General features: G+C 39.6%; 1 protein-coding gene across 2 annotated transcripts; it reads left to right on the forward strand.

Annotated features, from left to right (window-relative positions):
* Positions 1-3,178: 3,178 nt before the first annotated feature.
* cacnb4a (calcium channel, voltage-dependent, beta 4a subunit) lies at positions 3,179-27,287 on the forward strand. 2 transcript variants are annotated; one of them, XM_044019147.1, is made up of 14 exons: positions 3,179-3,912; positions 5,070-5,153; positions 18,171-18,290; positions 18,540-18,662; positions 19,374-19,501; positions 20,643-20,722; positions 20,848-20,867; positions 21,808-21,888; positions 22,335-22,393; positions 22,467-22,576; positions 22,675-22,826; positions 23,626-23,721; positions 24,209-24,385; positions 25,074-27,287. In XM_044019147.1, the coding sequence occupies exons 1-14, from the start codon at positions 3,850-3,852 to the stop codon at positions 25,335-25,337; spliced, it is 1,557 nt and encodes a 518-aa protein (XP_043875082.1). In that variant the 5' UTR covers positions 3,179-3,849; the 3' UTR covers positions 25,338-27,287. The 2 variants fall into 2 exon arrangements, with proteins under 2 accessions (XP_043875082.1, XP_043875083.1); XM_044019148.1 differs by lacking the exons at positions 3,179-3,912; positions 5,070-5,153 and adding an exon at positions 9,285-9,694.
* The last annotated feature ends 439 nt before the right edge of the window (positions 27,288-27,726 follow it).

Here is a 27,726-nt window from a genome sequence, read left to right on the forward strand (position 1 = left end):
TGACAGGGGGGTTTAGTTTTGCTCCCGTCCTCTACGTCTTCTGCCCGGCTGCCTTTCCTGCCCCTCCGTCAGTGCAGTCGGTGAGGCGTGAGTTTATGGAAATGAGTCCCAGCACAGAGCTCCTCCCACGTCACACTCTTTCAGTTATTTCACGCGTCGGCGACGCCCCGGGACACTTCTCCCCGCCTCTTTTCTTCGCTCTCCGCATCAAAAACAGCACGTTAGCAGCAGCCGAGGTGTGAAATGTCGTAATTTCACACAGAATATTTCCAAAATTTAAAGACATTCAGAAGGCGACGCAGGGAAAACCGAGCTGCTCTCTCTCTGCTCATGAAACATCCTACTCTTACTACTCTGACTTTGTCTGTTTGTGTTGGAAAAGTTTGAGTTCAGACTGACGACAAAAACGATGATGCACTTCCTGTGAACCACGGAAAAGGTCGCTCAAAAACACGTTGTTGTTGTTTGTTATTATTTGAACACGCTGAAACATATATATATATATATCAGATGTAGTTTGGACACGTGACCACCCGACAGTAAAAAGGGACTGAACTGAGATTGTTTATATTCACCAAAACCAAACTGAAAAGTGATGACAAATTTAAAGAAAAGGTCTCATTTTCTTACCCCATGTTGATCCCTCACTCGTCCGTTTATCATTTTTTTGGTACAATAAGAGCCTTGCGTCTCTTTTTTCCGGTGTCTGTCTGGAGAGACGTTTGGAAACTCCTGTGATATTTTTTGGATTTAACACCGTTTTGCTCCCGTCAAACAAATCTACCATCGCGATGGCGGTTACAATCTCTCCGTCCCTCGGTGCCGTACGCGCTGAAAGATTCAAACACTGTGGGCTGGTGTCACATGACGAGCTTGTGGTTCCTGCAGAGTCAGCACTTAGAGTCATAAAGAGTCCTCCTTCTTCTCCTTCTTCTCCTTCTCCTCCTTTTTCTGTCTTCACCAGCATTCATTGCCGCTGTGGCTCGTCCATTATAAGTTATATTTGTGGAAATAGTTCATTCGTTGCTTTCATGTAAAAAAAACAACAACTGCCTTGTGTTGCGTTTGAGGATGTTTCGTGTGTGTGTGTGTGTGTGTCTGAAGGCGTACTCTTGTATAAAACAACACTGATTTTTTTTTCTTTCCCTGCAAATATCGCCAGATTTTAGGGTGAACTAAGAAACCGGTAGTTGATCTTGTTGTGTGTTTATTAATCTGACGTGATGGTGCATCTCTTCTGTTTCTTTCCTTAAGCAGAATCTTTAAGTAGTTTACTTTAAAGTGATAGTTCAGGGTTTTTGTTTTACAGCTCACACTCTCAAACTGATCAAGTTAATTAAGGTTAAGGTTTCCAAAAGATAAAAAATATATGTTTGCCTGCTTTATTTCACCGTTTAACAGCCTTTTTCTGACCGCTCACTGTCCTGCACCAAACCCTATAGAGAAAATCAGCGATTTTAACGTCACAGCACACAGGAGCTGCTGGTCTACTGCTGCCTCGTGTGGTCACTTTGTGTCACTGAGGTAGACTCGAATTAAGGATTCCAGATACCGAAGTCACTACATAACTCATGTGAACTCGCGTGTGGAGGCAGAAGTGGATCAACAGCTCCTGTGTGCTGTCATTTTAAAATCGCTGATTTTTTTCTATGGGGTTTGGTGTGAGAGAGTGAGCGGTTTAGAACATGGCACTGACTTCAGTTTCCCAGGCAAAAAAAACAAAACACTGTCAATCAGTAACCTATTCTTATTCTGGTATTGCAGACTTAACCTTATGTAGATTTTATTAGCTGTTTCTCAGCAGCAGGGGGCGCTCACAGCACAATCATTCAACCATGCTTCAAAAAAACAAACAAACCCTGAACTGTCACTTTTAAGTTTCTCAACGGTATACACACAATAATATTGTGTGTACTTTTCTTATCGGAGGCTTCGTACGTACGTGTGTAATTCACGTGGTTTCACAGATGATTGTTTGTGTCTGGGGTTTTTTCGCTTGTAATGTAAAAAAAAAAAGAACAAACATGTCGGAAAAGATTGAGAAATATTTTGTTGTTGACGCGAAGAAACGGAAGCAAGACGTAATTATTTTGTTTTTGTTTTTTTAACCACGCTGTTTGCGCTCTCTCTCTCTCTCTCTCTCTCTCTCTCTCTTTCACTCTCTTTGGTAGAGGCGACCGTTCTGTTGCAGTCGCTCCATAGAGAAAAAACCTAATCCAGACCTGTCTTTATTTCTTTTACCGGCCTCATATTCAAGGCACTGTACAGAATTATTAGATGTAAAATACCTGGACTTCGCACCTTAGCTTTGTAAACATTTATTTACCACTGGATGCCTTGTTTCTCTGTAGGAAAAAGAATCAAAAGAACGACACAGGTAGAACTTTGGCGAGTAATTTTAGTCTCTGAATCCGCTGGATATATATATGTGTAATTATGTATATTTAAACTATTCCAGGAATAAGTTTCTTTATCCAGGATTTTAAAACTGCTTTTGTAACAGAGCAAACAAACTATAAATATTCTTTGAAATAATAATAAAAAAAAAAAATACAGGTGGTGTGAGTGTTTTTATGGCTGCATGTCTCCTCAACACAAATGTCTTTTTTTCCTTTGTTTGGGCCATAAAATGGGTTAAAAAAAGGAGGAGCAAAGAAAACCATAAAACACACAAACTTTTTAACTTCTTTAAAGTTCATAGTTATAGTAAAATGAAAGTACATTTTAAATAACCAGTTAAAGTTTATCTTGAAAATGAATCATTTTTCTATGATCATGATGGATGAATGTTGGTTATGAAAATCAAACTCACTTCAGGTGGAAAAAAACAAACCAACACGTTGTTTAATGTGGCTGGGACATTTTTGGCACCTAAGGTGCAAAGAGTGAGAAAATCAATATGTTCTATTCTATGGATGAGTTATCCCTCCAAAATATTTTTTGCTTGTGTAAAATGGTATTTGAAGTATAAAAATGTGTATATGTAATACATATGTATTAGAAAAAAATACATATGTAATGTTTAGTGTAGGGCTGCAACTTTCTGCTTTAATTATTTATTTGGTCCATAAAATGTCAAGAAAAGTAGAAAAATGTGCTTGTTTTTTCCAAAAAACCCAAAATAATGATATTTTTGAATGTCTATTTTTCCCCACAAGTGATTTATTATTATACTATATATAGCAAAAGAAAATGGAACATATTCACCTTTAAGAAGCTGAACATACTAAGAACCTGTCAAAACAATTAATTTAATCATCAGTTAATCTTTGTTTTAATCGTTTTAATAGCATATTTTCAGGGGTGGACATTTTTTGTACTTAAGGTGAGAATTGTTACTTTTTTTATGTTGCCTGTTGTTAATTTCAATGTTCTATATTTAATGTGGATCTTCAGAATCTGGACGTGGTCTCTGGAGGTTTTTGCTGTATTTTTAATTTAAGGTGCCTCAAGTCTTTGACTTTTGGACTCAAATGTTGTGTAGACACTGCGAATTCGGAAGCTCTGCGATGTCCGTGAACGCATCACCACTTCAGGAGCCCTGCGTGTGATGATGATGATGGTGGTGGTGGTGATGGAAGAAGAAGAAGAAGAGGAGGAGGAGGAGGGTCAGGACTCAGGAGGAGCAGCATCGCAGTTTGTGGACGGACTTCATCATCCGCTGCAGAGACAGAAGAGGACACTTCACTGCTGCTGCTGCAATAGTCTTCATTGTCTTCATCTTCTTCCTCCTCCTCCGGAGCAAAGCTGGAGCCGGCGCTTCACTGTCCGCTGCCGGACAAGCAGCTCCAGCTCCAGTGGAGCAACAGCGAGAGGCAACCTCCGCCCTGGACCGACGAACTGGCCGAGATGTCCCGACACATCTACACCAGACACGGGGCTGGAGAGGCGCTGCAGAAGCCCGTCTTCCAGGTAACGACACAACATTTACCACCAAAACAAATCCAATAAAAAAAGAAAGAGAAGATCTCTTCTGTTCATCCTCATCCTCATCATCGTCATCGTCATCAGTCACTTTCTGACAGAATATAGAATAAGGATGAAATAGTGTTTAATTATTAAAACATTTCCTGATGGAGTTTCATTCTAATGATGAATGAGCTGAAGCAAAGGGGAAAAATTACACCAGTATTTCATTCTGAGGCCACTTAACGTCTTATTTAAGCCTTATTTTAAAATATATATATGTAGGTTTAAATATCCTTTCTCACAGATTAGATAGAAAAATAATATGTTGTTATTCACTTAGTGGCCACTTTATTAGGTACACATGTCCAATTGCTTTTTAATGCAAAGATCTCAGCAGTTATTAAATGCATTTAATCTTGTTAACGTGGAGAAGACGAGCTGCTGATGAAGAAGCTCTTTGATTTTACTGATTTACTGATTATTGAGAATATGTATGGATAAAAAAATTATATTTTAAAAAGTCACTTGATACCAAAAACACGTAAATGTCCTTTTTTAATCATAGAAAAGACAATCATTTAAAATGTACTAACACAAAAGCAGCTTAAAAATCACCGTTACATTAGACCAGCGTTTACCAAACTTTCTACAACCTGACGGCAAACTTAAATCATGACAAGAGCAACAAACAATTCAATTCTCAATTTCAATTTTGTGCATGTTATTTCAAATGTAGAAAAAAAATACATTTGTATTTGAAGGTTGGGGAAAATTCTGTAAATGTGTTCGGGGACCCCAAAAAAAATCACCCGCGACCCATTTGTGGGTCCTCGACCCAGACTTTGAGAGCCTCTGTGTTACAACCATGAACAATAAAAATTGTAGCGACTAATTTTCAATCTTTGCACTTTAAGTTATAGTTATTTTGAATTGCTAAAGAGATGCTAGTTAAATCAGTTAAATCTTGGTTGTATGCATGTTATTTTAAAGGTCGTAAAAGCAGCTAATTTGTGGGTCCCTGACCCAGACTTTAGACTTTAAAAGAGCTGGAGGAAGTGTTCCAGAGAAAAAAAGTCAGATAAATATCGTGAAGGTACAATAATAACGGGGTCATAAATACAGAAAATAAACTTTATTTGTGTTGGTTTTTGGTTTCACAGGCGAACAGAGGGACGTACTCCAGACGCAGTCGACTGAAGAGGTCTGACGGCAGCACCACCTCCACCAGCTTCATCCTCAGACAGGTGAGTCCACTTGTTAGAGACGTGAGACGTAAGGACAAGCTGGAAAAAACAAACTGTGGTGCTGTTTGCTCTAGCTTTAAATCCAGTTTTAAGCTAGCTTGGTAAAACTAGCTTTGTAAAGCTAGTTTTGAATCCAGCTTTGTAAAATTTGCCTTGTAAAACTAGCTTCGTAAAGCTAGTTTATAAACTAATTGAAAATGTAGCTTTGTAAAACTGGTTTTGTACAGTTAGCGTCGTAAAGCTAACCATAAAACTAGCTTTGCAAAGCTAGCAAGGAGCCTGTGGTTTCATCCAAGGGTCTGAAAATCCAACTCAACTCTTGGTATAAAAGGTTTGAGAGCCGCTGCTCTAGACCTTTAAAAATACAACAAAACAACTTGTGATTAATCACAGATTTGTAATGAATTTTTAAATTTGAAGGTTGGGGAAAATGTTTGGGGACCCCAAACCCATTTGTAGGTCCCTGACCCAGACTTTGAGAACCTCTACGTTAGAGCATGAACAATGCAATTAGGCTGGAGAAAGTGTACAGAGTAAAAAAAATAATAACAGGGTCAGAAATACAGGAAATACAAGTGTTTCTGATCCTTTACGACTAAAACTCGAAGTTTTCCCGTCATTAAAGTTCAACTTCACTGAGTTTCCTGAATCAATGGCCTTGATTTTCTTTATTGTTCTTGTATCAGAGTGGGACTGGAGTCCGCTCTGCTGCCACACACACTCATGTATTATTCATCCTTCTTCTCCACCCTCCACCTGTACCACTGTGAGAGTGTGAGTTCCCTCCTGTGATTCACGACACACTGGACTTTGACATCCCGCTAACAAGTTACCAAGGGAACCGAGAGGCCACAGAGTCCACGCACAAGGACACTTTGTCATTGGCTACCTGCGTCCCACACACACACACACAGGTGTCCTCCCACAGTTTCCGCTCACACCGCGCGTCTCTCAGGAAATACACTAACGTCAAATCAAACTGAATCAGGTCGTAAATGGTTTCTCGAGCTGACAGTCTGTCAAATCTAATCACTACAGGTGATTTATGACCACACCTGTGCTGCTGCTGCTGCTGCATTCTTCTTCTTCCTCCTCTTCCTCTATGTAGGTCACACACAAATAGGACTAAATATAAATATGGTGATTTATTATCATCGTCCTGGTGCCAGATATTGTAATTTCAAAATATGCTTCTCTTAAGGGACGTTTGTAAAGCGCAGTCTGCCCGCACCAAACCCCATAGAGAAGAGCAGCGATTTTCACATCACAGCACACAGGACGTGTCGATACACTGCTGCCTCCATCACTCAGTTCAAATGTGTTTATTTTGTCACGTCTGTGTTTGAAAATCTTTGTTTCATTTTACCTCAGTGACACAAACTGACCACACGAGGCAGCAGTGGACCAGCAGCTCCTGTGTCGCTCAATGCTACCCGGGGGCTAAAATCACTGATTTTCTCTATGGAGTTTGGTGCAGGAGAGTGAGAGGTTTCCAAACTTCAGTTTGCAGTCAAAAAAAGGCTGAGTCATGGTGAGAGAAACATGACTCATGACACGAGGTGATTGCATTGTTTTTGTACAACAGACCGTTGTTACGCAAGTAGATTTTGGAATGATAAGTAGATTTTGGAATTTTAAGTACATTTTGAAATTTTAAGTACATTTTGGAATTTTAAGTAGAATTTGAAATTTTAAGTAGATTTTGGAATTTTAAGTAGAATTTGAAATTTTAAGTAGATTTTGGAATGATACGTAGATTTTGGAATTTTAAGTACATTTTGAAATTTTGAGTAGATTTTGGAACAATAAGTAGAATTTGGAATTTTAAGTAGATTTTGGAATTTTAAGTAGATTTTGGAATCTTAAGGTACTCAACAACAACACATGCCCCTCTGATAGTTTTGCCTGTTTTCACATAAAGGAAGCAGCAAATAAATGTTACGTGAAAAACAAAGAGAAGTTACTGACTGTAGCTTTAAACTCTTTCATGACTTTGTTATTTCAGTCACTTTTACCGCAGAGTAATTGTGACCTGGTAAAGACTGAAGTCACTCAGTAATCATGTGACTCACAGGAAGTAGAAAAACAACAACAACAACAACAACATGAGGTGAAACAGACAGAAGAAGAAATGAAAGAAAACACCTCGTCGTTGTCGTCGTTGTAACTCCTCCGCTGTGATCTGTGTCGTTGTCGTCATCAGGTGGGGAGGAGAGTGTGGGGGGGCCGGGCCGTCTTTTGTTTCCCCCCTCCACGTTTCCATAGCAACCGCTGCCCTTCATCGCTGCAGGTCAAACCCAGAAGGTTGATCAAACAGGAAATCTGCAGCTCCACTGTAAAAAATAAAAAAAAACACGTTTTTATTTCTCTGTCTCATCAGCAGCACAAATCACTGCAGTTATTCTGCAGGATAAATGCACCAATCATGATTAAGATAAGAGGAAGTCATTAGAGAATACATGTTTTTATACGTTACAAATAAAGAGATTTACATTTCCACACTAAACTAATAAAAGAACAGAAACAGCCATAACTTATGCGACAATAATACACATTCAAAGGCATATGAAATATTAGCGTGGATTATGACATGGGTTGATTTACAGTGATACAGTGAGTGTAATTAATATTTATACTTATATTCAAACTGTACATTTACATTACACAACAATTCAGATTTAGCTTCTTCAACAAAAACAACAACAGAAACCGGCATCACTGCGACATTTTAACGCGACAAAACACAACAAATGTCGTGTTAATATTCATAAAATATATCGCGTGACAATCTCACGGACCTGAAATGAAGAATGTTACATTTATTCACCTTTTTTCCTCTTTTTCTTTATCTTATCTCATTTTTTTCTTCTTCTTTGAACCAAATTTTCTTCTTTTTTTAAAAAAAACAAAAAAAAACAACCTTTCCTGCAAAAACCGACTCAACTCATTTCCCTAAAACTCGGTTTTAATAAGAATTAAATTCTGAAATCGGAAACAGGATTCGATTTTTCCTCACTGAAATAAAGACAATGATTTACAGTAGTGATGTACCGCAGTATTTTGCAGGTGTAGCTGCTGTAACACAGTTGGTCAGGAGAGGGCGCTGTTGTTCTTTCTTTTATAACAAAGACGTGCAGCAGCAACAAATACAGAGTTCACTTGGATTTGATCCTCGTGTCTAAATTATTGTATATTTAACTGCTTTAAACCACATTTTTGACATATGCTGTTTTTTCTCTAGGAGGCCACGCCCACAATGTATTTATTCTTTTTTAGTTCTTCAAGTTATACAAAGATGATACACATGAAAACTATTTTATGGACACAAAAGAAACCAAATGTTACAATAACATAACTGACGTAAGCAAATTTTTTTTTTTCCAAATGTTGTTAAGTTACAGAAAACATGAATTAAAAAACTGATACAAAATGTGATTGTGAACAAAAACACCATAATGTTGTCATGGTTAAACAACAACAACAAAATGTCACAAAATATGTGACAAAAACGTCACAATTAACAAACTATACGTCTTTATTTCCATTATAAATCTATAAAAGTATAAACATTTATGAACTATAACTAATTAACCAAAACTTATATGAATAATAATATTTTCGTACAAAAACAAGCCACTAATGTAAAAACAAATAAATCTCATGCCAACAAATACTGGCCAAATATTATAATCGCACTATGTACGTAAGTACACATTTAGTTTTTTTGTGTGAAAACATTTCAAAGTAAAATAAGAAAATAATCAGGAGGTCCTGGAATGACCAGGAAGATGCAGCGCCCCCTTGTGGCACTTCAAAATAAATCACTGGGACTGTATGTGGTTGAACTAAACATTCACTGTGATCAAGTCATTGTGGGAGATTTTTTTAGATTTAAAATCAAAGATCTGATCTCAGATCTCTGATCTGAGTCCACATCCCCCCTCCTCCTCATCCTCACCCACAGTCACTGTCTGACTGGAGCCTGCGTCGGCCAATCAGCACGCAGCGTGTCTCCTCTGTCATGGGCCGGCACTGAGTGACGAGATTGGCTGCTGTGAGGTGAAGCCTGCACAGCAGATGAGATGAAGCCAGCTCTGCTGATGCTCTGCTGCTGCTGATGCTGCTCTGCTGCTGATGCTCTGCTGCTGCTGATGCTCTGCTGCTGATGCTCTGCCTCTGGAGACAAAGCAGTCTGACGCCTCCTCGTGATAATGATGATGGGACCCAGCGCTCGCTCCACTCCAGGGCAATAGCCTCCACTTCAGCAGCAGCAGCTCCAGAAGCAGCAGCATCAGGGAAACACAACACCACCACCACACCTTCTTCTTCTTCTTCTCCTCCTTCCTATTGTCCACCTGCTGCTCTGGAGCTTCTTCATGTGGAGGCAGAACCTGCTGCTGCTGCTGCTCCTCCTCTCTTTTTCTTCATCCGTCCTCTCTGGAACATCTTGATCTGCTGCGTTTGACGAGCAGCTCTGGGGAAACCCCCGCTCCTCCATGTACGATAACTTGTACCTGCATGGATTCGAAGACTCGGAGGCGGTGAGTGAGTGTGAGCGTGGTCTCCATGGAGACACTTTCTCCTGCATGTGTGTGTGTGCGTCTGCTCTGATCTGATCTTCTGCTCCTCTGAGCTCCTTAAAGCTCAGTTTATGAGCAGCATCTTCCTCCTCTGTAGCCTTCACACTTCATCATCATCATCATGAGGATTTTCTGAAGAAAAAAGGCAGATAATGATCTCACACTGTGGTGTGACTCTGCTGCTGCTGCTGCTGCTGTGACGTCTTTAATGCCACAAGAGAAGAAAACACTTGCGTTCCTCTGCCTCTGACCAGCGCTGCTGCACAAATTAATCTCCAAAAAAATACCAATATTTGCAATATCCCAAAAAAGAAAGACTGTGTATTTGATGGATGTAAAATGTGTGTTAGAAAAGATTTAGAGTGAAATTTACTCGCCCCACCTTTTCAGTAAGAAAAATATATTTCCTTTTTGACAAAAAATCCTTATATTTTGAAAGAATTTCCCCTAAAACAGACGTTTAGATTGTCTTCATATGAAAGCTTTAACGGCCGATCTGCGAATCATCGCAAAGCTGTTTGACTTTTCACAAGTAAATTTGTGTTTGGATGAAGAGAAAACCTCCGACACACCAGACCTGTGACGATAGGAAGGTTTCCTGTCATGAGAATCCTCAGCAGCTTTGAGAAAATGTATATATGTATATTTGTGCGACTGTTTTCTGAAAACTTTTGGTTACAGAGAAAATAGATTAACTCCTTTCACCATAACATTACAGAGAATTTGTAACATTTTGTAACAAGGGAAATGTTTAAAAATGTCGTATGTAACTTAACATTTACATATGTAACTTGTAATTTTACAAAAAAATTACAGAAACATAACTTACAGGACCAAAATCTGTTACTTAATGATTGTTACATTGTTACAATAATTTTACATACATTTTTCTTTACAAGATTTTGTAAAAATGCTAACATTTTAAACCAAAAACATCTTACTGATGTTACTGTACCCACAAAACTGTAACTGTTGTTACAACAATGAATTAATTGTTTTACCAAACATTTTTACAAATATTGTAAAGTTATTGAAATATGTGACACAGTGTAATGATACAAAACCTTTTTACAGATCGTCAAACCCCAACAAATCTTGTTATTTTACAAAAACCTGCAAATGAAGGAACAAAAACAACTGGTAAAACCACAATGTTACATTAACATGTTACACAATGTAATTTTACCTAAACATTTACAAAACTTACAAAAACATGATACTAATGTTACAGAAACATTACTTACAGGATAACACTTCATAATGTATAACAAGCCTTTTTAGTACTGTTACAACAATTTGACTTAAAAACAATGTTACCAAAACATGCTAAAATGTTACCATTTTACTGTACATACAAAAGTGGGTCGGTGTAACGCTACGTGAACCTGGTACTGTTGCACAACAATTGTGTTACCAAACATTTTTACAAATGATTGCCATGTTATTAACGTTACAAAAATGTTACATAGGGCAGGGAAATTCTGCCACCCCAAAAATCTTTTATCTTTATTTATATTTTGTTTTTCATAATTCTTTTTTTTTAAAATGCATCGTATCACATCACAATATCTGTCCATACACGTATGGCAGTATGTTTTTATGATCGTATCGTAACAGTAAACTCTGCAGTTGACTGTACTGTTGATAAATGGTCCCACACACACACACTGTCTCTGTCACAGAGACGCAAAACGTGATTATTGACGAGCAGCCGTTGGATAAAAATGGGTCAAAGTGGCAGAGAAAAAATCAATAGATGTAGAAGCTGCTGCTGCTACAGTGTGAAGGAAGGAAGGAAGGGAGGAAGGAAGGAGGAGGGAGGGAATCCCACTGAGCCAGAATCTGTCAAGACCTTTCTTTAACTTCACCAATAAATCTTCATCATTTTGATACGTTTTTTCATGAAAATCACAGATTTTGTTTGATGTGTGAACATGAGGACGTTTAAGGAAGTCACATGTCTTCTATTTGTGCTGATTTCCTTTGGTTGGATGGCAAACTGTGAAAAACTCGAGTGTCACCGGGCGACACGAGAACAAACAAACATATTTAACAATCTCCAGTGGCTTTAAGTGTGACAGAGATAATGGATTCCCGGTGGACGTAGTGAAAATAGAGACACGACTGCTTTTAGACTTTTATCCCGTCCTCTGATAAGAGTGCAGGTCAGAGGACGAGGACAGATGGAGATGAGAGGACAGACAGACGACCAAGCTCTGGCGTCTGGACAGATAAGACACGAGTGTGACACGACAGAGTCAAGACTGGACACTTGACACTCGCAGATAATCACCACATAAACAACTCACTGTGTCTGTCTCTGTGTGTGTGCGTGTCTGTCTGTCTCTGTGTGTGTGCGTGTGTCTGTCTGTCTCTGTGTGTGTCTATGTGTGAGACTGTGGGAGATTAAATTAGTAAAATAATGTTTTTGAACAGTTACTGTTTCCAACTTGTTCCAAATGACATTTTTTGTTTTTGCACTTCACACAAACTAACGTTAGCAAGTCATACAAAGACAATTTCATTTAGATTTAATGTTTAGTTGGAAATTTTAATGCCACACGTTTGTATAAATTGATATATTAACTACCTCACTCACTCACTGTGTGTGTGTGTGTGTGTCATTAAAATATGTAAAAAAAGATATTTTTGAATCTTTGAATGGTTGCTGTTTCCAGCATTGGACATTTTCTGCCACTTACAAACTTTCTAAATGAATGTACTCACTAACTAACTCACTAACTCACTAATCCACACACTAATAACTAGCTAGCTTCTTCTAACAATTATATTAATTTCCAGCAGGTTGTACACCTAGCGCTGTAATGCTCCCCTCCACAGTTTGAAGTTCTTTATCGCAGTCCAACTAAGTTTTTCTCTTTTTCAAAGCTAGCTAGTTAAATTTCTTGTTAGCTAACTGGCAAGCTAAATAAACAACAATTTAGCTAGCTAACCAACTAAGAAGCTAACCAACTAAGAAGCTAACCAACGAGCGATTTAGCTAGCAAGCTATCTTACTAAATAGCTTACTAACTAGCAAGCTAAATAAGAAATTTTTTTATAAATATTTTTATAAATAACATACACCTTTTAATGATTTTTTTAATTCTATTAGTTTTTACTTTATAACGCTAAAAAAACAAATCATGTTTTTTAGAAACGGATCACTTTTTCAAAACTAGCTAGCTAACGATTTAGCTAGCTAACCAACTAACAAGCTAGCTACCTAAATAATAAATGATTCTTCTAATAAAATATAATTGAAAACAATTCCGTGTTTAAGAACGAAAAAGAAAGAAAGATCTGAGTTCATTTATTATTATTACTGTGAGTAAATCAGTAATAACACACACACACACACACACTTCTCCAGTTATAGATTCCATTTGTAATGAGGCAGTAAATAAGAGTTGTTTGTACGGTGGAAAGATGGAAAGACTCCCCGGGCTCTGGGCGGATCGTTAGCGGAGGAGCCTGGAAGCTGCGGACACTCGCATTAATCCTCGCTGTTCACCCTCTCACACTCACTGCACGTCAAATCCTCTGCTGCACACACACTCACACATTTATTTTCATTGAATTATTGATATGTAATAGGACCTTCTCCCTCCCCCCTTTCACTAGAAATCATGTGGTAAATGCTCCTGACGTTAGACTCACAGCAGCAGGACAACAACATGTCCATTTTAATACTTTACTTTCATTTCCAAACTTTACAATTCTTTCATTTTTACCCAGAAATTTAACAGAAAAACAAATAGTATTTATTGTGATAAACTCACACAACAACTCTATTGAGAGTGAAACTTTTTGTGGATTAGCATAAAAGAAAAAGAAAAAGAAAATAATTGACATTTCAGTCCACTAGATGGTGCCATGTGCAGCAAAAAAAATAATACGCTAAAAACGTCGATACATGCGACATCATATATAATATATATTTTACTGTATCAATGTTTTGGCATGTTTATATTATACGTTATTGATACACTTTCATGTTTTTAATGAGAGAACAGACGTTAAAACATTGAGTCATAAACACGATCGCCATCGTGGAATAAAAAACAACATCTGTTTCTGCTGAACGCGGGCGTTTGTCTGCAGAGGAAAGTGATGAGCGCGGCACAATTTTAAAAGCCATACATCATGTGTTAGTCCTCATGTCAAACAAACCTTGGTAAGCATGTTTCCTCCTCCTCCTCCTCCTCCTCCTCCTGTGAGCTTTACACCGTGAGCAGGGCCGGCTCTACCTAATTTTGTGCCCTAGGCGAGATTGTGTGTGTGTGTGTCCACGAGCGTGTGTGTCGCGCTCAAAAGTGACTGTATACTAGTCACTAGTCGCCTCGCGGCGCCCCTCCAGCAGATGGCGCTCTAGGCGACCGCCTATATCGCCTATGCCAAGAGCCGGCCCTGACCGTGAGTGAATTTCATTCAATCTCATCCACACGTGTTTTTAGCTTCACAGGCCAATTTAAAAAGTAAAACACGTCAGATATACAGTATATGATAAAATAGAAGTGATAAAACATTAAAAATACTATGAGAGCAGGTCATGGGTACAAGGCGGCTTGTAAGTGGAGGGTCCTCGGTTCAAATCTCAACAAGTCAGTGGCCTTTAGTGCTTTTAAGCAAGGTGTTCAATTCCCATTGCCCCCCCTTAAATAAATTGGGTTAATTGGACCCTCTGAGTTGAGTGTCACATTTTAGTGTAATCCTAGTCTTCTAGTCCATCCCAAAGCCTGGATTAATAATCTCTGCAAAACTCATTTTAGTTGAGGGGTAAATTCAGTAAAATAATAGCATAATAACCTTTAAACAACGAGGACTCCAAATCTTTCCCTTTGTTTCACATTAAATGAAGTAAAAATTCTTTTGACAGAACATATTATGAACAACCTGAGAAAAATAAATACAATTTCAACAACAATTTATGCCTAAATTTACTATGTACACAAATTTATCCTGAGGGCCAGATTTGACCCTCCAGAGGGCCGATTCAGGCCCACGAGCCGTACGTTTGACACCCCTGAGCCGTATGTTTGACACCCCTGCTCTAGAGTAAGAGAGAGAGAAGCCGAAAGAAAATAATCGCAATAAAGTAAAGTAAAGTAAAGTAAAAGTAGTAAAATTGCTGATTTTCTCTATGGGCTTTTGAATGGGGCGTGATTCAATTTATTATTTATTACAAATGTTGTGATGCTATTTTATGTGTTGTAAAGCCTTAATAAACAGGACAAACAGAACAGGATGATTTTATATATTATGTGTTTTTCTTTATTTATAAAAGTATATTTTAGTACTTGCTGTAACAAACAAAGCTCCATCGTTCATGTTCTGCTCTTTAATGAAATGTTCATGCGACAAATGAAGCGGATCATATGTAGCCTGTGTGTGTGTGTGTGTGTGTCAGGACACACACTGAGCCGTCATCTGCTCCACACACACACATTTGTGCTGAGGCCCAGGTTTTTTTTGTTTAGTTTTTTTCCCTCGATCGCGTTTGGCTGAATCTGCAGGACAAAGAAAAAAGTGACGAGCAGAAACTGCTTCAGTCAGGAGTTTAATTATGATTTCCATTCTTTTCCTGGTGCTAATGAATAGATTCTGCTAAATTAACTGATTTAATTTGTGACCAAAAGTCAGACTCTGCTGAAGAACTTCTCATATTACTGTAGAAAAAAAGGCAAAACACTGTTAAAACTTTTATTTTACTGTATAAATATGATTATGACATAACATTATCTTGTCATTAATGAGCCTTTTCTGGCTGGAAACTGGAGTTTGTAAATCGCACCAAACTCCATAGAGATAATCAACAATTTTAGCTCACGGGGACACAGGAGCTGCTGGTCTACTGCTGCCTCGTGTGGTCACTTTGTGTCACTGAAGTAAATACAAACGAAATATTTTAAATGCCGAATTCACTCAATAACGCATTTAAACTTATAGATAGAAGCAGCAGTGGATCAACAGCTCCTGTGTGCTGTCATGTTAAAATCACTGATTTTCTCTATGGGCTTTGGTGTGGGAGAGTGAGCGCTTTACAAAGATACCGTAGACTTAATCAAGTGTAGATTTTATAAAGTGAGTGTGTTGTTCAGAGGCTAAAATCTGCACACAGCCTTGTTTTCGGTGAGATCCTGGTCCAGGCCTTGTTTTCAGTGAGATCCTGGTCCAGGCTGGTTCACAGAAACTGTGGCATTCACTTTAAAGGCAGTTTTGTTGTGTGTGAGGTCAGTGTTTACACACACACACACACACACACATGTACATACTGTATGTAACATGATATCCTGAGCTCAGTGCCGTTCTTTACTGACACAAGGACGACGCGGCATCACCTGCCGCACTGTCAACATTACGTTATTGTGCTGTCAAAGGAACATGGATGTAGGTTTATCTGACTGTTTGTGAAGCTGGCTCGTGTTTGTGTTTCACTGCAAGTCATGTGATGTCTGATGGTAACAAAGGGCATAGAAAGCACCTTAAAACTGGCAAATAATACATTAAAAACAATGAAGCACTTTAATGTAAAGTAATGAAGTCATGAAAGAAAAGAAAAACCAAATTAAATATAAAATGACTCGTCATATCCGACAACTGTGAGAAATTTCATGTCATTTTGTTTATGCTAAAGCTTTCAAAAAGTGGAATTTTTTAATTTTTTTTGTGCCATTTTAGCGTTAACTTTTGTCGTAGAGAAAATGTTTTGGTAACTTTTAATCATTAACGTGTCTAGAACACATGGACCGAGTTTGACGCGGCTAGCTCAAACGTGCTAGGATGCGTTTGTTCAAATAAGTAGACTAGCCATTTTTTGTTTTTCCAAAATGGCCGACTTCTGGGTGGGCGGAGCTAATGGAAGTACATTGGAAATTAGTTTGGAATCATGAGAGCAACAAGTGTACCAAGTTTGGTTAAAATCAGAAAAAACTATGTGCGACTTAGACAAAAAATTAGCATTTAACACAATTTTGGCCACTTTTTCTTTCAACCCGACTTTTGGGGGCGCTATAGAGCTCCGGGGCTACAAACGGGGTTTGTGCCCTGTGCCACTATCACATTTTTCGCGACCCGACTTCCGTGACAGATTTCGGGCCCTAATACCTGTCAGTTTAAAGGGGTCAGATTGAGAATAATCTGTATAATCTGTAGTAAATCTCAGTTTGGATGTTGTGGACGGTTTGTTGTGTTTTTTTTTTTTTATATCCGTGTAAAAGATGAAAAATATGACACACAGAGACACGTTTGGACATGATGACAGATGGACGGAGACACGGCGGCAAACAGATAGCTTCACAAATGACTGTGGACGGGCGGGTTAGTGACACCGCGGGGCCGATGAATCATGGAGACGGTCGGTGTCAGCAGCAGCAGCAGTGTCATCATTCACTCCTTCATCTCACTGGTGACAGGGTTCTGCAGCAGAGACTCATGTGTACACTTCACAGACACTGTGACACCGTACCTGCTCGACGACGTTCGTGCTCATGTAGCGATTACTCAGCTGTAGAGGGAGGAAGTGATTTTCTGTCACCGAGCAGCAACGTCTCATTTTATCACACGCACTGAAAAAAGAGCAACAGTGTGTGTGTGTGTGTGTGTGTGTGTGTGTGTGACTGGAAAAACAGAGGAGGGGGAGTAAAACCCGAGGCTCGCGGCCCACTTTTGGGCCCTCCATACAGGAGACAAGATAACAAACGTGTCTTTCCTGCTCCTCCTTTGACACAGTTTTTTTTTTTTTTAGTAAAGCACAAAAATGACCTCAAAATAAACAATTAAATGTGCACTGAAAACACAGAGGCGGAACCAGAGGGGGGTTTTAAGGTGGGGCTCAGATATATAGCTTTATATGTCTATTAAAATTATTATATACAACAGATTATTGGCTAAGATACATGTTAGACACTTCTCTAGACTGTTTTCCAACAGGAAACTGAAGCTTGTAAACCACTTGTTTGCCCACACCAAACTCAGTGACTTTAGCTCGGGGGGGGGACAGGCGCTCCTGGTCTACTGCTGCCTCGTGTGGTCACTTTGTGTCACTGAGGTGAATCTGAACGACCGATTTCAAACACAGAATTTGACCAATTATCACATGTGAACTTTGTGATGGAGGCAGCGGTGCATCAACACCTCCTGTGTGCCGTGACACTAAAATCACAGATTTTCTCTATGGGATTTGGTGCAGGGGGGAGAGCGGTGAACAAACGTATATTTCCCGCCAGAAAAGCTTGTCTGACGGTGATGTCAACAAGTGATGCGGGTCCTTTTCACTCCCTGTTGGCATCCCATATTTTCAGTTACAGGAAGTGGTGGATCATGTGTATCTTTGATTTAAAGTTTAATCTCTGAAACACAAGGTTGTTTATTATTAATATTTTGACGTCCCTGTGTGTCCCTCTGTGTCCCTGTGTGTCCCTCTACCGCTCTCCAGGGCTCAGCTGATTCGTACACAAGCCGACCGTCAGACTCAGATGTGTCCCTGGAGGAGGAGAAGGAGGGCGGCCGGCAAGAGAAGGAGCAGCAGGCCACTGTTCAGCTCGAGAGGGCAAAGGTCAGTCAGTGTTTTGTTAATCAACGCTCATAAGAGGGTTAAACTGTGAAAAAATAAATGGTAGTGTGCCCTCCAGTGGCTACGACTGGTCAGTGCAGGTGTGGTTCACATGGGAGTGAGGGTCAAAGACGTGGAATGAACATCACAGGTGTGTTTAGGTAGAAAATGAGGTAAAAGATAAGATAATCCTTTATTTTAGTCTCACAACAGCTTCTTCAGCCTCTTCTCTCTCTGTTTTCTGTTTTCCAGACTAAAGCGGTGGCGTTTGCCGTGAGGACAAACGTCAGCTACTGTGGAGCGCTGGACGAGGACGTCCCTGTGGCCGGCACCGCCGTCTCCTTTGATGCCAAGGACTTCCTGCACATCAAAGAGGTGAGATTCAGTCTTTTCAAAGAGAGAAAAAGACGGAGAAGAAGACGAAGAACAACAACAACAACAACAACAACGACGTCTTCTTTATCAGATTATTCTATATAGATTACAGGGTAAATATTGTTCGAAATCAGCAGATCTTTTTCTAAAAATGAGATTTCTCCTCTTTCACGTTGTGTACGTGTGTTTAAAGCTGCAGTGTCTAACTCTTCTTGATTTTGTTGTTGTTATTTTTCTGTGCCTCTGTTTGATCGTCATGATCTTTCAGTTTCCTACTGAAGCCAATCTAGAAGTAAGAATATAGTGGATGGCCACCAGGGGGCGAGGTCCATTTCAAAGGAAGTTGACTGAAAAATGAGCCTTAACTTTTCACTTTTATTTACAAAATCTAATGAGTTTTGATAGAGATTCTGTGACGTCATCAGTGGTTTTTTATCTAAAAATGCGACTTTTTTCTCATAATTTCGATATAATATTTATGCTTCTTATGCTTTCTTTATGTGTGACTGCATTTATTAATTAATTAATTCATTCATTCATTCATTCATTCATTATCATGTCATTTATAGTCCTTCATAATCATCACATTGACCCATGAAAAGCTGTAAACAGGACGTTTGGCAAACATTGAGATGATGATAATCATGTGCTGCAGAAGTCTGGTAGAACGTTTAGAACGTTCACAGAACTCATTGCTTCCTGTTTTTGTAGAAGTACAACAACGACTGGTGGATCGGCCGCCTGGTGAAGGAAGGATGTGACATCGGCTTCATCCCGAGTCCTTTAAAGCTGGAGAACATCCGAGTGCAGCAGGAGCAGAAGAGAGGACGCTTCCCCGGGTGAGTGAAGATCTGTGCAGAGGATTAAATTAAGATTAAATAAGATCACAGGGTGTCGGATGGAGGATGGAGGATGGAGGAGGGTTTTTGGGGGGGGAAGTGTTGAAGAACAGATGGAGAGGAAGTCAGGTGGATGAAAGACGGAGGTGTGAAGTTTGGTCCAAGCTCTCAGAGGTGTGACTGGATCCAGGCCACAGATGGAGAAGTTCTGGCACACTGTGCACTACGAGGTGCAATGCTGCCCCCTACAGTTTGAAGTTGTCCTTCTGGACGTACGTTCTCCTCGTGTCTGCGTGGGTTTTTGTCAAGTCAAAATTGTTCTTTCCTTCATTCTTCTCTTCAACATCATTTCAAAGCTCCTTCAAACACAGTTTCTCCATTCAAACGCACAGAAGAAGAAGAAGAAGCTGAAGAAGAAGAAGAAGCTGAAGAAGAAGAAGAAGAAGAAGAAGAAGAAGGTTCCTCGGTCCACACAGAGTTCCTTTTGTGTCAAACCAGGCTGATTTAGTGAAAGTCTGGTGCTTTTTATGGCAGATTTCAAGCTGGTTCAATCAAATGAGCTTTGGATTGACGTGGAACCTTTTTTTAAAATTGCGTTTTTTTAAATTGCATTTTTTAAAATTGCATTTTTTAAAATTGCGTTTTTAAAAAATGCGTTCCAGAGTTGGAAAATGTCTACCTTTACGTTTTTGTGTAGACAACCACTTCTCCTCTTTTGTGTCTTTTTCGTCTTCTTCTTCTTTTTGGAGATGGTTTGGTCAGTTTGATTTTTTAAAACTTTATAAACTTAAATTTAATTCTGAAGTTTTCCAAAACCACGTCCTTTCCAGACGAAGTGAAGTCACAGACAGATATTGTCTGGTTTCTCTGAGGCTACTGCTTCTCTTATGGTGTTACTCTCTCTCTGCGTTGCAGCACCACACACAGGCCTGGCATAGGTACTGCAGCGTTGTTTCAGGGGATTTTTTTTGAAAACATGCCTGTTTACATGTTTACGGACGAAAAAAGGGGGAAAAGATCATATGAAGAAACTTCTGTTTCTGTGTATATGAGGCCTACGTTGCTATGGTGATGTAGTCAGGATTAAAGAGTGCCACCCTCTGGTTTCATCTTCTCACACCATCCTCTGTCATCTCTGCAGTAATAAAGCTAGCGGGAATTCCTCCTCCAGTCTCGGGGAAATGGTGTCGGGAACGTTCAAGCCCAACCCCAACTCTGCAGGTTTGTTCATTAATCTATGGTCTGCTCTGTGTGTGAGTGGGATTTACTGTATTTAAAGCATCTGAAGATAATCTCAGGCGAGGGTGCTGCACGTGCTCACTCGGACTTTTCTCGTTTTTTTTCAGGAAAGCAGAAGCAGAAAGTGGTGAGTGTGATAAATCACGTTTGTCTTCTGGGTCAAAAATAACTTGTAACTATTTTATCTCCTGCTATTAATCAAAGTTGTCGAGGCCACAGTTTATAAAAGATACAGTGTTATGCAATGAGATACAATGTAATATGATACAAAATTATATAATAAAATTACAATAAAAAAGTTTTATGCGATAAGTTATGGTATAATATGATAAGATAATTTAGGATACAATACAATACAATACAATATGTTACGATACGATACTTTACAATATAATTCAATTCAATACAATACGATACAATACAATACAATATGATACGATACTTTACGATACAATACGTTATTTTGCGCTACAGTACAGTATGATACTTTACGATACAATATGATACGATACAATAGGGTACCACACTTTTTGGTGCAATACAATACAATACGATACGATACAATACTTTACGATACACTACGATACGATACTTTATGATACAATACAATATGATACAATATTTTACGATACAATACGATATTTTGCGCTACAGTACAATATGATACTTTACGATACAGTGTTATACGATAAAATATAGTACGATACGATACAATAAAACACTGTTGTGTGATATATGTGGTAAAATACAATGTGATAAGATACAGTGCAGTATAAAAATGATTCAATACAAAAGCGTGTGATATGATACAATATTTGTTACGTCAAACTGCAGTAAAAACACAAACGACACTTGAGATAAATATTGCACTAAAACACAGTAAAAATCACGTGGTCTTGCTCTGTTGTAACTTAAACTGCACAAAAACATCATTAAGTTTAAATGTCACTAAAGTTATGTTTATGAGGTTTTTGGAGGCGGAGACTTCAGGATACATGTATGTACAGTATATATATATATATTATATATAAATGTTTTACATGTACATGTTTTTTTTATCCCTGCAGACTGAACACGTCCCTCCCTACGACGTGGTTCCCTCCATGAGGCCGGTCGTCCTGGTGGGTCCGTCTCTGAAAGGTTATGAGGTGAGACATGAGACAAACTCACACTAAAAAGTATTATTATTATTATTATTGCTATTATCATTATTGTTATTATTCTCATTATTATTATAGTTATTATTATTATTATTATTCTCATTAGTATTATTCTTGGCTGCGCTGACTCATGCCTTCATCAGTTACTACTGGAGCCTCAGGACAAACATTAAAAGAGGAGGAGGTGGGAGTCAGTTGTCATGGAATCACAGCCCTCGCCTCCCCGTTCTGGTGTTGCCATGGTAACCCCCTTCTGGGTAAACTGCTCCAGTCTGGAGATGTGAAGCCCTGTTTGAAATTAGAATCAGAGTATAATTTGCGCCACACCAAAGCTTTTTAGGAGATAAAAAAAAAAAGATCTACACACGCTCCTCTTCCCCTTCTTCTTCGTCTTCTTCTTCTTCTCGTCCTCATCATGTCCGTCCTCCTTGCAGGTGACGGACATGATGCAGAAAGCACTCTTCGACTTCCTGAAGCACAAGTTTGATGGGAGGTAAGCAGCGTCTGAGTTTTTATGCTGAGGAAATGATTGACGTGCGTTTATGACGTGTTTATGTTTGTCGCAGGATCTCCATCACCAGGGTAACCGCTGACATATCGCTGGCCAAGAGGTCAGTACTGAACAACCCCAGTAAGAGGGCCATCATTGAGAGATCCAACACGCGCTCCAGCCTCGGTAAATGCATGTCGCGTGCATGTCTCTCCTCTGTGTCATTTTATTAAAACGATCATTAAATCTCGTGTTCGTCGCTGTTCGCTGTCGTCTCGACGCAGCGGAGGTGCAGAGCGAGATCGAGAGGATCTTTGAGCTGGCCCGGTCTCTGCAGCTGGTGGTGCTGGACGCAGACACCATCAACCATCCTGCACAGCTCATCAAGACCTCGTTAGCCCCCATTATCGTCCACGTCAAAGTGTCCTCACCAAAGGTAAGGTCCACGGTCACGTGAGGTCCCTGTGCCACGGAACAAGCTCAGGGAAAACACGGTGGAGACTGGAGACGACAGAAAATCACTGATTTCATGATCAAAAATCCTCTCCGGCTTATCCGTGCGCCATCATCACAACATGTTCACGGCTTCGCCTTATTGTGAAAGAGCCGCTTTTAACAGGAAACTGAAGTTTGCGTCACTTTCTCAAAACCGCTCGCTCTCCTGCATCAAACTCCACTGAAAAAAACATCAATTTGCTGCTCCACTGCTGACACGCGTGGCGAGTTTGTGCCGCGTAGATGAAACGATGAAAAGGATTTCATACGCAGAAGTCACAGAAGAACACTTTGAACTTAACTGATGGAGGCAGCAGTGGATCAACAGCTCCTGTGAGCTGGGATGTAAAATGAGGTTTGGTGTGGGAGAGTGAGCGCTTTACAAAGCGACACAAGCTTTAGTTTACAGGTGGAAAAACATGTTCTTAAGTTTGTGTTCACTTATGATCGTGTAGATTTTTCTTCTTTTAAGTGTCAAAGCTTCGGTTTCTACCTTGGTATGAAATACGTCAAACATAGATTAAGTTTTATTTGAATTTTATGTAAAGTTGGAAAAACGTGAGTCATTACGAGCTTGATTTTTTATTTTTCTGGGGAAATTCAGTCTGAACTCAGGATGTGTTGATGTTGTGAGAGTCTTTGTCACGCACAGGAGTGGAGACGCTGATAACGAGGCCTGTCTGGCCTGAATCAGTCTTTGTAGTCTGCATTTAATCCATCTTCATGTTTTCTTCCCTCAGGTTCTGCAGCGGCTGATCAAATCCAGAGGGAAATCTCAGAGCAAACACTTGAATGTGCAGCTCGTTGCTGCTGAGAAACTGTCACAGTGTCCTTCTGTGAGTAGAACTCACTGTTAAAACTTTTAAAGGTCCAGTGTCTAACAGAATGTACCACCATTTAAGTATGTTTTATAAGTGACTGTATTCACCTCGGAATAGTTCTACTTTAGGCAAGGACATGTTTCGCACCTCGAAAGCAGACACGTTCCAGTTATTGTCACAAGTCGAAATGTCGGATTTTCTACTTGAAAAGTTGGATTTTATTGTTATTGTTTACGTTTTTATCTGATGACGCCACTGATCATCAGTGGCCAACTCAGAGGTGATGTCACTCCCTGCTCTGATGTCAGAAAAGCAAATAAAGAAGGAGAATGACGTCCTCTTTGGTATGTGAAGGCCACCGTAGTTCTTGCAAACGCATGGGAAAGGGAGGAGCGATCTGAGGAGAAAAGTTTCACACATCAACCATGAATGTGGAAAAGTTCGCGGAAAGTGAACAGTTGCAGCGTCACGTTCACTTGTCTGTCTTCCTGTCTAACCTCAGGAGATGTTTGACATCATTCTGGACGAGAACCAGCTGGAAGACGCCTGCGAACATCTGGCAGAGTATCTGGAGGCGTACTGGCGCGCCACGCACACGTCACTCAGCCCGCCGCTCAACCCGCTGCTCGGGCGCAATCTGGGCTCCACCGCGCTGTCTCCGTATCCTGCCGCCATTCAGGTGCACAGGCTTACGTTTTACAAGTGAAAGTATTCTCAACTGTAAAGGTTGTGGGTTCAATTCCTGGCTCTGCTAAGTCGATATGTGTCCTTGAGCAAAGACACGTAACCAACCAACAAAATACCAACTCTTCTTCTTCTGAGTTTATTCGGTGGAAGAAGAGTTGACACCATTCAATGTTTACTGACGTCGAGTAGAAGCTGAAACTTCATTCAAAAAGAGAGTCGCCCCCTGGTGGCTATTTAATATATTCTTACTTTCTGGTTGGCTTCAGGGGGAAACTGGGAGACGAGTTTCCATTTTCCATCTACAGTACGTCGGATTTTCTATTTGAAAAGTCGGATTTTCTCCTTGAAAAGTCGGATTTTCTTCTAGAAAAGTCGAATTTTCTCCTCGAAAAGTCGATTTTTTTTCATGAAAAGTCAGATTTTCTTCACAAAAAGTCAGATTTTCTTCACGAAAAGTCAGATTTTCTTCACGAAAAGTCAGATTTTCCATTTGAAATGTCAGATTTTCTATTTGAAAAGTCGGATTTTCTACTCGAGAAGTCAGATTTTCTATTTGAAAAGTCGGATTTTCTACTCCAAATGTCGGCAAGGACATGTTACCCAAAAACAAGGGCTCTTTCAGGAGAATCTCCAGGTCAAACTGTGCTGATAGAATCTGAACATGTCTCTCATTTTCTCAGGCCCAGAGAAACCGGAACAGCAACCACACGACCGCCGACCACGCGCCCGTGGAGCGCCGCAGCTTGATGCCGGCTGACGAGAACTACCACAACGAGCGTGCGCGCAAGCACCGCAACCGCCTGTCGTCGGGCTCGCAGCACAGCCGGGACCACTCGCCTCTGGTGGAGGAGGACTACCAGGACCCGTACCAGGACTCTTACAAGCCGCACCGCAACCGAGGATCGCCCGGCGGCTTCAGCCAGGAATCCAGGCACCGGCTCTGAGCACCACGATCTACACTGACTCTGTATGGACTCTTGACCACCTCGTATCCATGTGTAGAACCTCATACTCCTGCCAAACTACAGACATCTGAACCCTAAAAAGACTCCGTCGATGTGAACAAGGGGACGCGAATGTAGCACAAGGGTTTGTGAGTGCATGAGGTCGTGTGTGAGGTAGTGTTACTGTAGCATGCAGGCAGGGCTCACGCCTGCCCTCACATCCAGTGCCAGGCGTCAGGGGCCTCTGGAGCCTCTGGAGCCTGACTGCACGCACCCAGAAGCCGGAGTAGAAGCAGAATAGAAGCCACTGTCCCCTTTGGTGTGCGTGTTGTTATTATTATTATTAATATTGTGGAAATGTTTTGGAAGAGTTTTACAGATTTGCGTTAAAGTGACATTGACAATGGACGGCGTCCCTCTTGGTGTCCTCTGCAGGAACTCCCCCCCGCGTGCATTCACCTGCATCCTTTCTTTGTCATTTTTCAGTATAAATACATGAAAATCACACATTTCAAAGCTCCAAACCTCAGGAACGAGACGTAACCCAGACGGAGGAGTGTTGTGTTGTGTGCTGGCGACAGATGTAGCGTTTATGTTCTCACCCGTCTGACGGGGGATCTGTAAACTGGTTCAAAAGATGTCAATATTTTAGTCTTTATGAAGGAAAAACTACTGAAGTGAGAGTTCAAGGTTTGTTTTTTTGAATTGTGATTGTATGAGGTACAAACAGTCACTCTCCAGAGGGAACACACAGAAAAAAGCTGACTTTAGAATAAGTCGCGTGTAATTCGTGGCCTTTGCGTACAAGAAAAGATGTTATTTATCATTAAGTAAAAATGCTAAATCCCTGAAGTTCATGTAAAAGTCTTTTCTAAGGCCACAAAAAAAGATTAAACTCATATAAACACATATCTATGATTAGTAGCTTCAATCTATACCAAAAAAACTCTTAAAATCTACTTCTACTTGAGTCTTCAACACCTTAAAAAAATGTGTTAAACTAACAACTCATTCTTACAGGTAAACCGCCCGCTCGCTCTCTTACACCAAATCCCATAGAGAAAATGAGTGTTTTTAGCTCATAGGTACACAGTAGCTGCCGGTCTACGTCTGCCACGTTTAATAAGTTTGTGTCACGGAGGTAAATCTGAACAAAGTTTATTAAACACCGAAATTCACTCAACAACATGTTTGAACATTCTGACAGAAGCAGCCATGGATGGACAACTCCTGTGTGCAGTGATGTCACAAACGTTGCTTTTCTCTATGGGGTTTGGTGCTGCGAGTTAATGGTTTACAAAGAGAGACACAAACATGAGTTTATGGTCATAAAAGGTTGTCTAATAATGAGATAAAGCAGTGATTATATTCTTAGTTTATCGTAGACGTATTTTTGTGAAGATTTGATGAGGTGAGGGCCTTTTGTTTTGTTTCGTTTTGTTTCAGAACCTCATAAAACAACTCTTCAAAAAACCTGAACTGCCCCTTTAATATCAGGAGCTCAGGAGAACAATGGAAGTGGATTTTATCGAATGACTTGCTGTAAACTGAGGGCTTCCATTTGTAAATAACAGTCAAATTAATGATCTGAGAAAGGTTAGTTATTCCTCCATTCTTACTTTAATTTAAAAGGTAAATTTTTTTTTTCATAGAATCAGTGATAAACTATCAGAAAAAAGCACTTGGCAGAACTTTGCTGCGTTTTTTTAAAATCAGACAAAGTAACTGACGTGTCCTTGTGTGTCTCGTAATTTGATATTTTGCTCTAATAATATTTCTTTTCTTTTTTTAACTCGTGCTCTTCTCTGCCACATACTACAGTAGCTTTTGTTGTCGTCGCTGCAGAATCAAAGCGCCGACGTCAGAGATGTTGAAAAACTGCCTGTGAGAGAATGAAGTCTGTGTGCATTTTAAAAACAAATAAACTGCCCTTATGCTGTTGTATTGATATTTGATATGTGTTGTTCTTTGTTTTTGTCATTATTTGTCATATGTGTTGATATTTTTCTTAAAAGGTGAAGAATTTGGTTCATATGAGCAAGAAAATAATGAAAAATCATACATATTATATTATGTGGATCATTAGGTCATGATTAGTTATTGGTTATGCAACCACAATGAGAAAAATGTCATTAAAACATTTCAATAAATGTTCCATATAATAGTCTTTCCATATAATTTTTCTCAAAATAAGTATAAAATTGTACATAAATCTTCAACATTAGACCTATATTATCTATATTACCTTTTTTCATATCACTCTTGATCAAAAATAAATAGAACATGACATGAAACAATATTTGAGGAACCAGTAACTTTTTTCCATGTCAAAACATCTTCAATTTAAAAGGATAATTATCTTTTTCCATACCATTATTCTGGAGAATCA

The sequence above is a fragment of the Solea senegalensis genome, linkage group LG2 (genome assembly GCF_019176455.1).
Source record: "Solea senegalensis isolate Sse05_10M linkage group LG2, IFAPA_SoseM_1, whole genome shotgun sequence".
Lineage (NCBI taxonomy): Eukaryota > Metazoa > Chordata > Actinopteri > Pleuronectiformes > Soleidae > Solea > Solea senegalensis.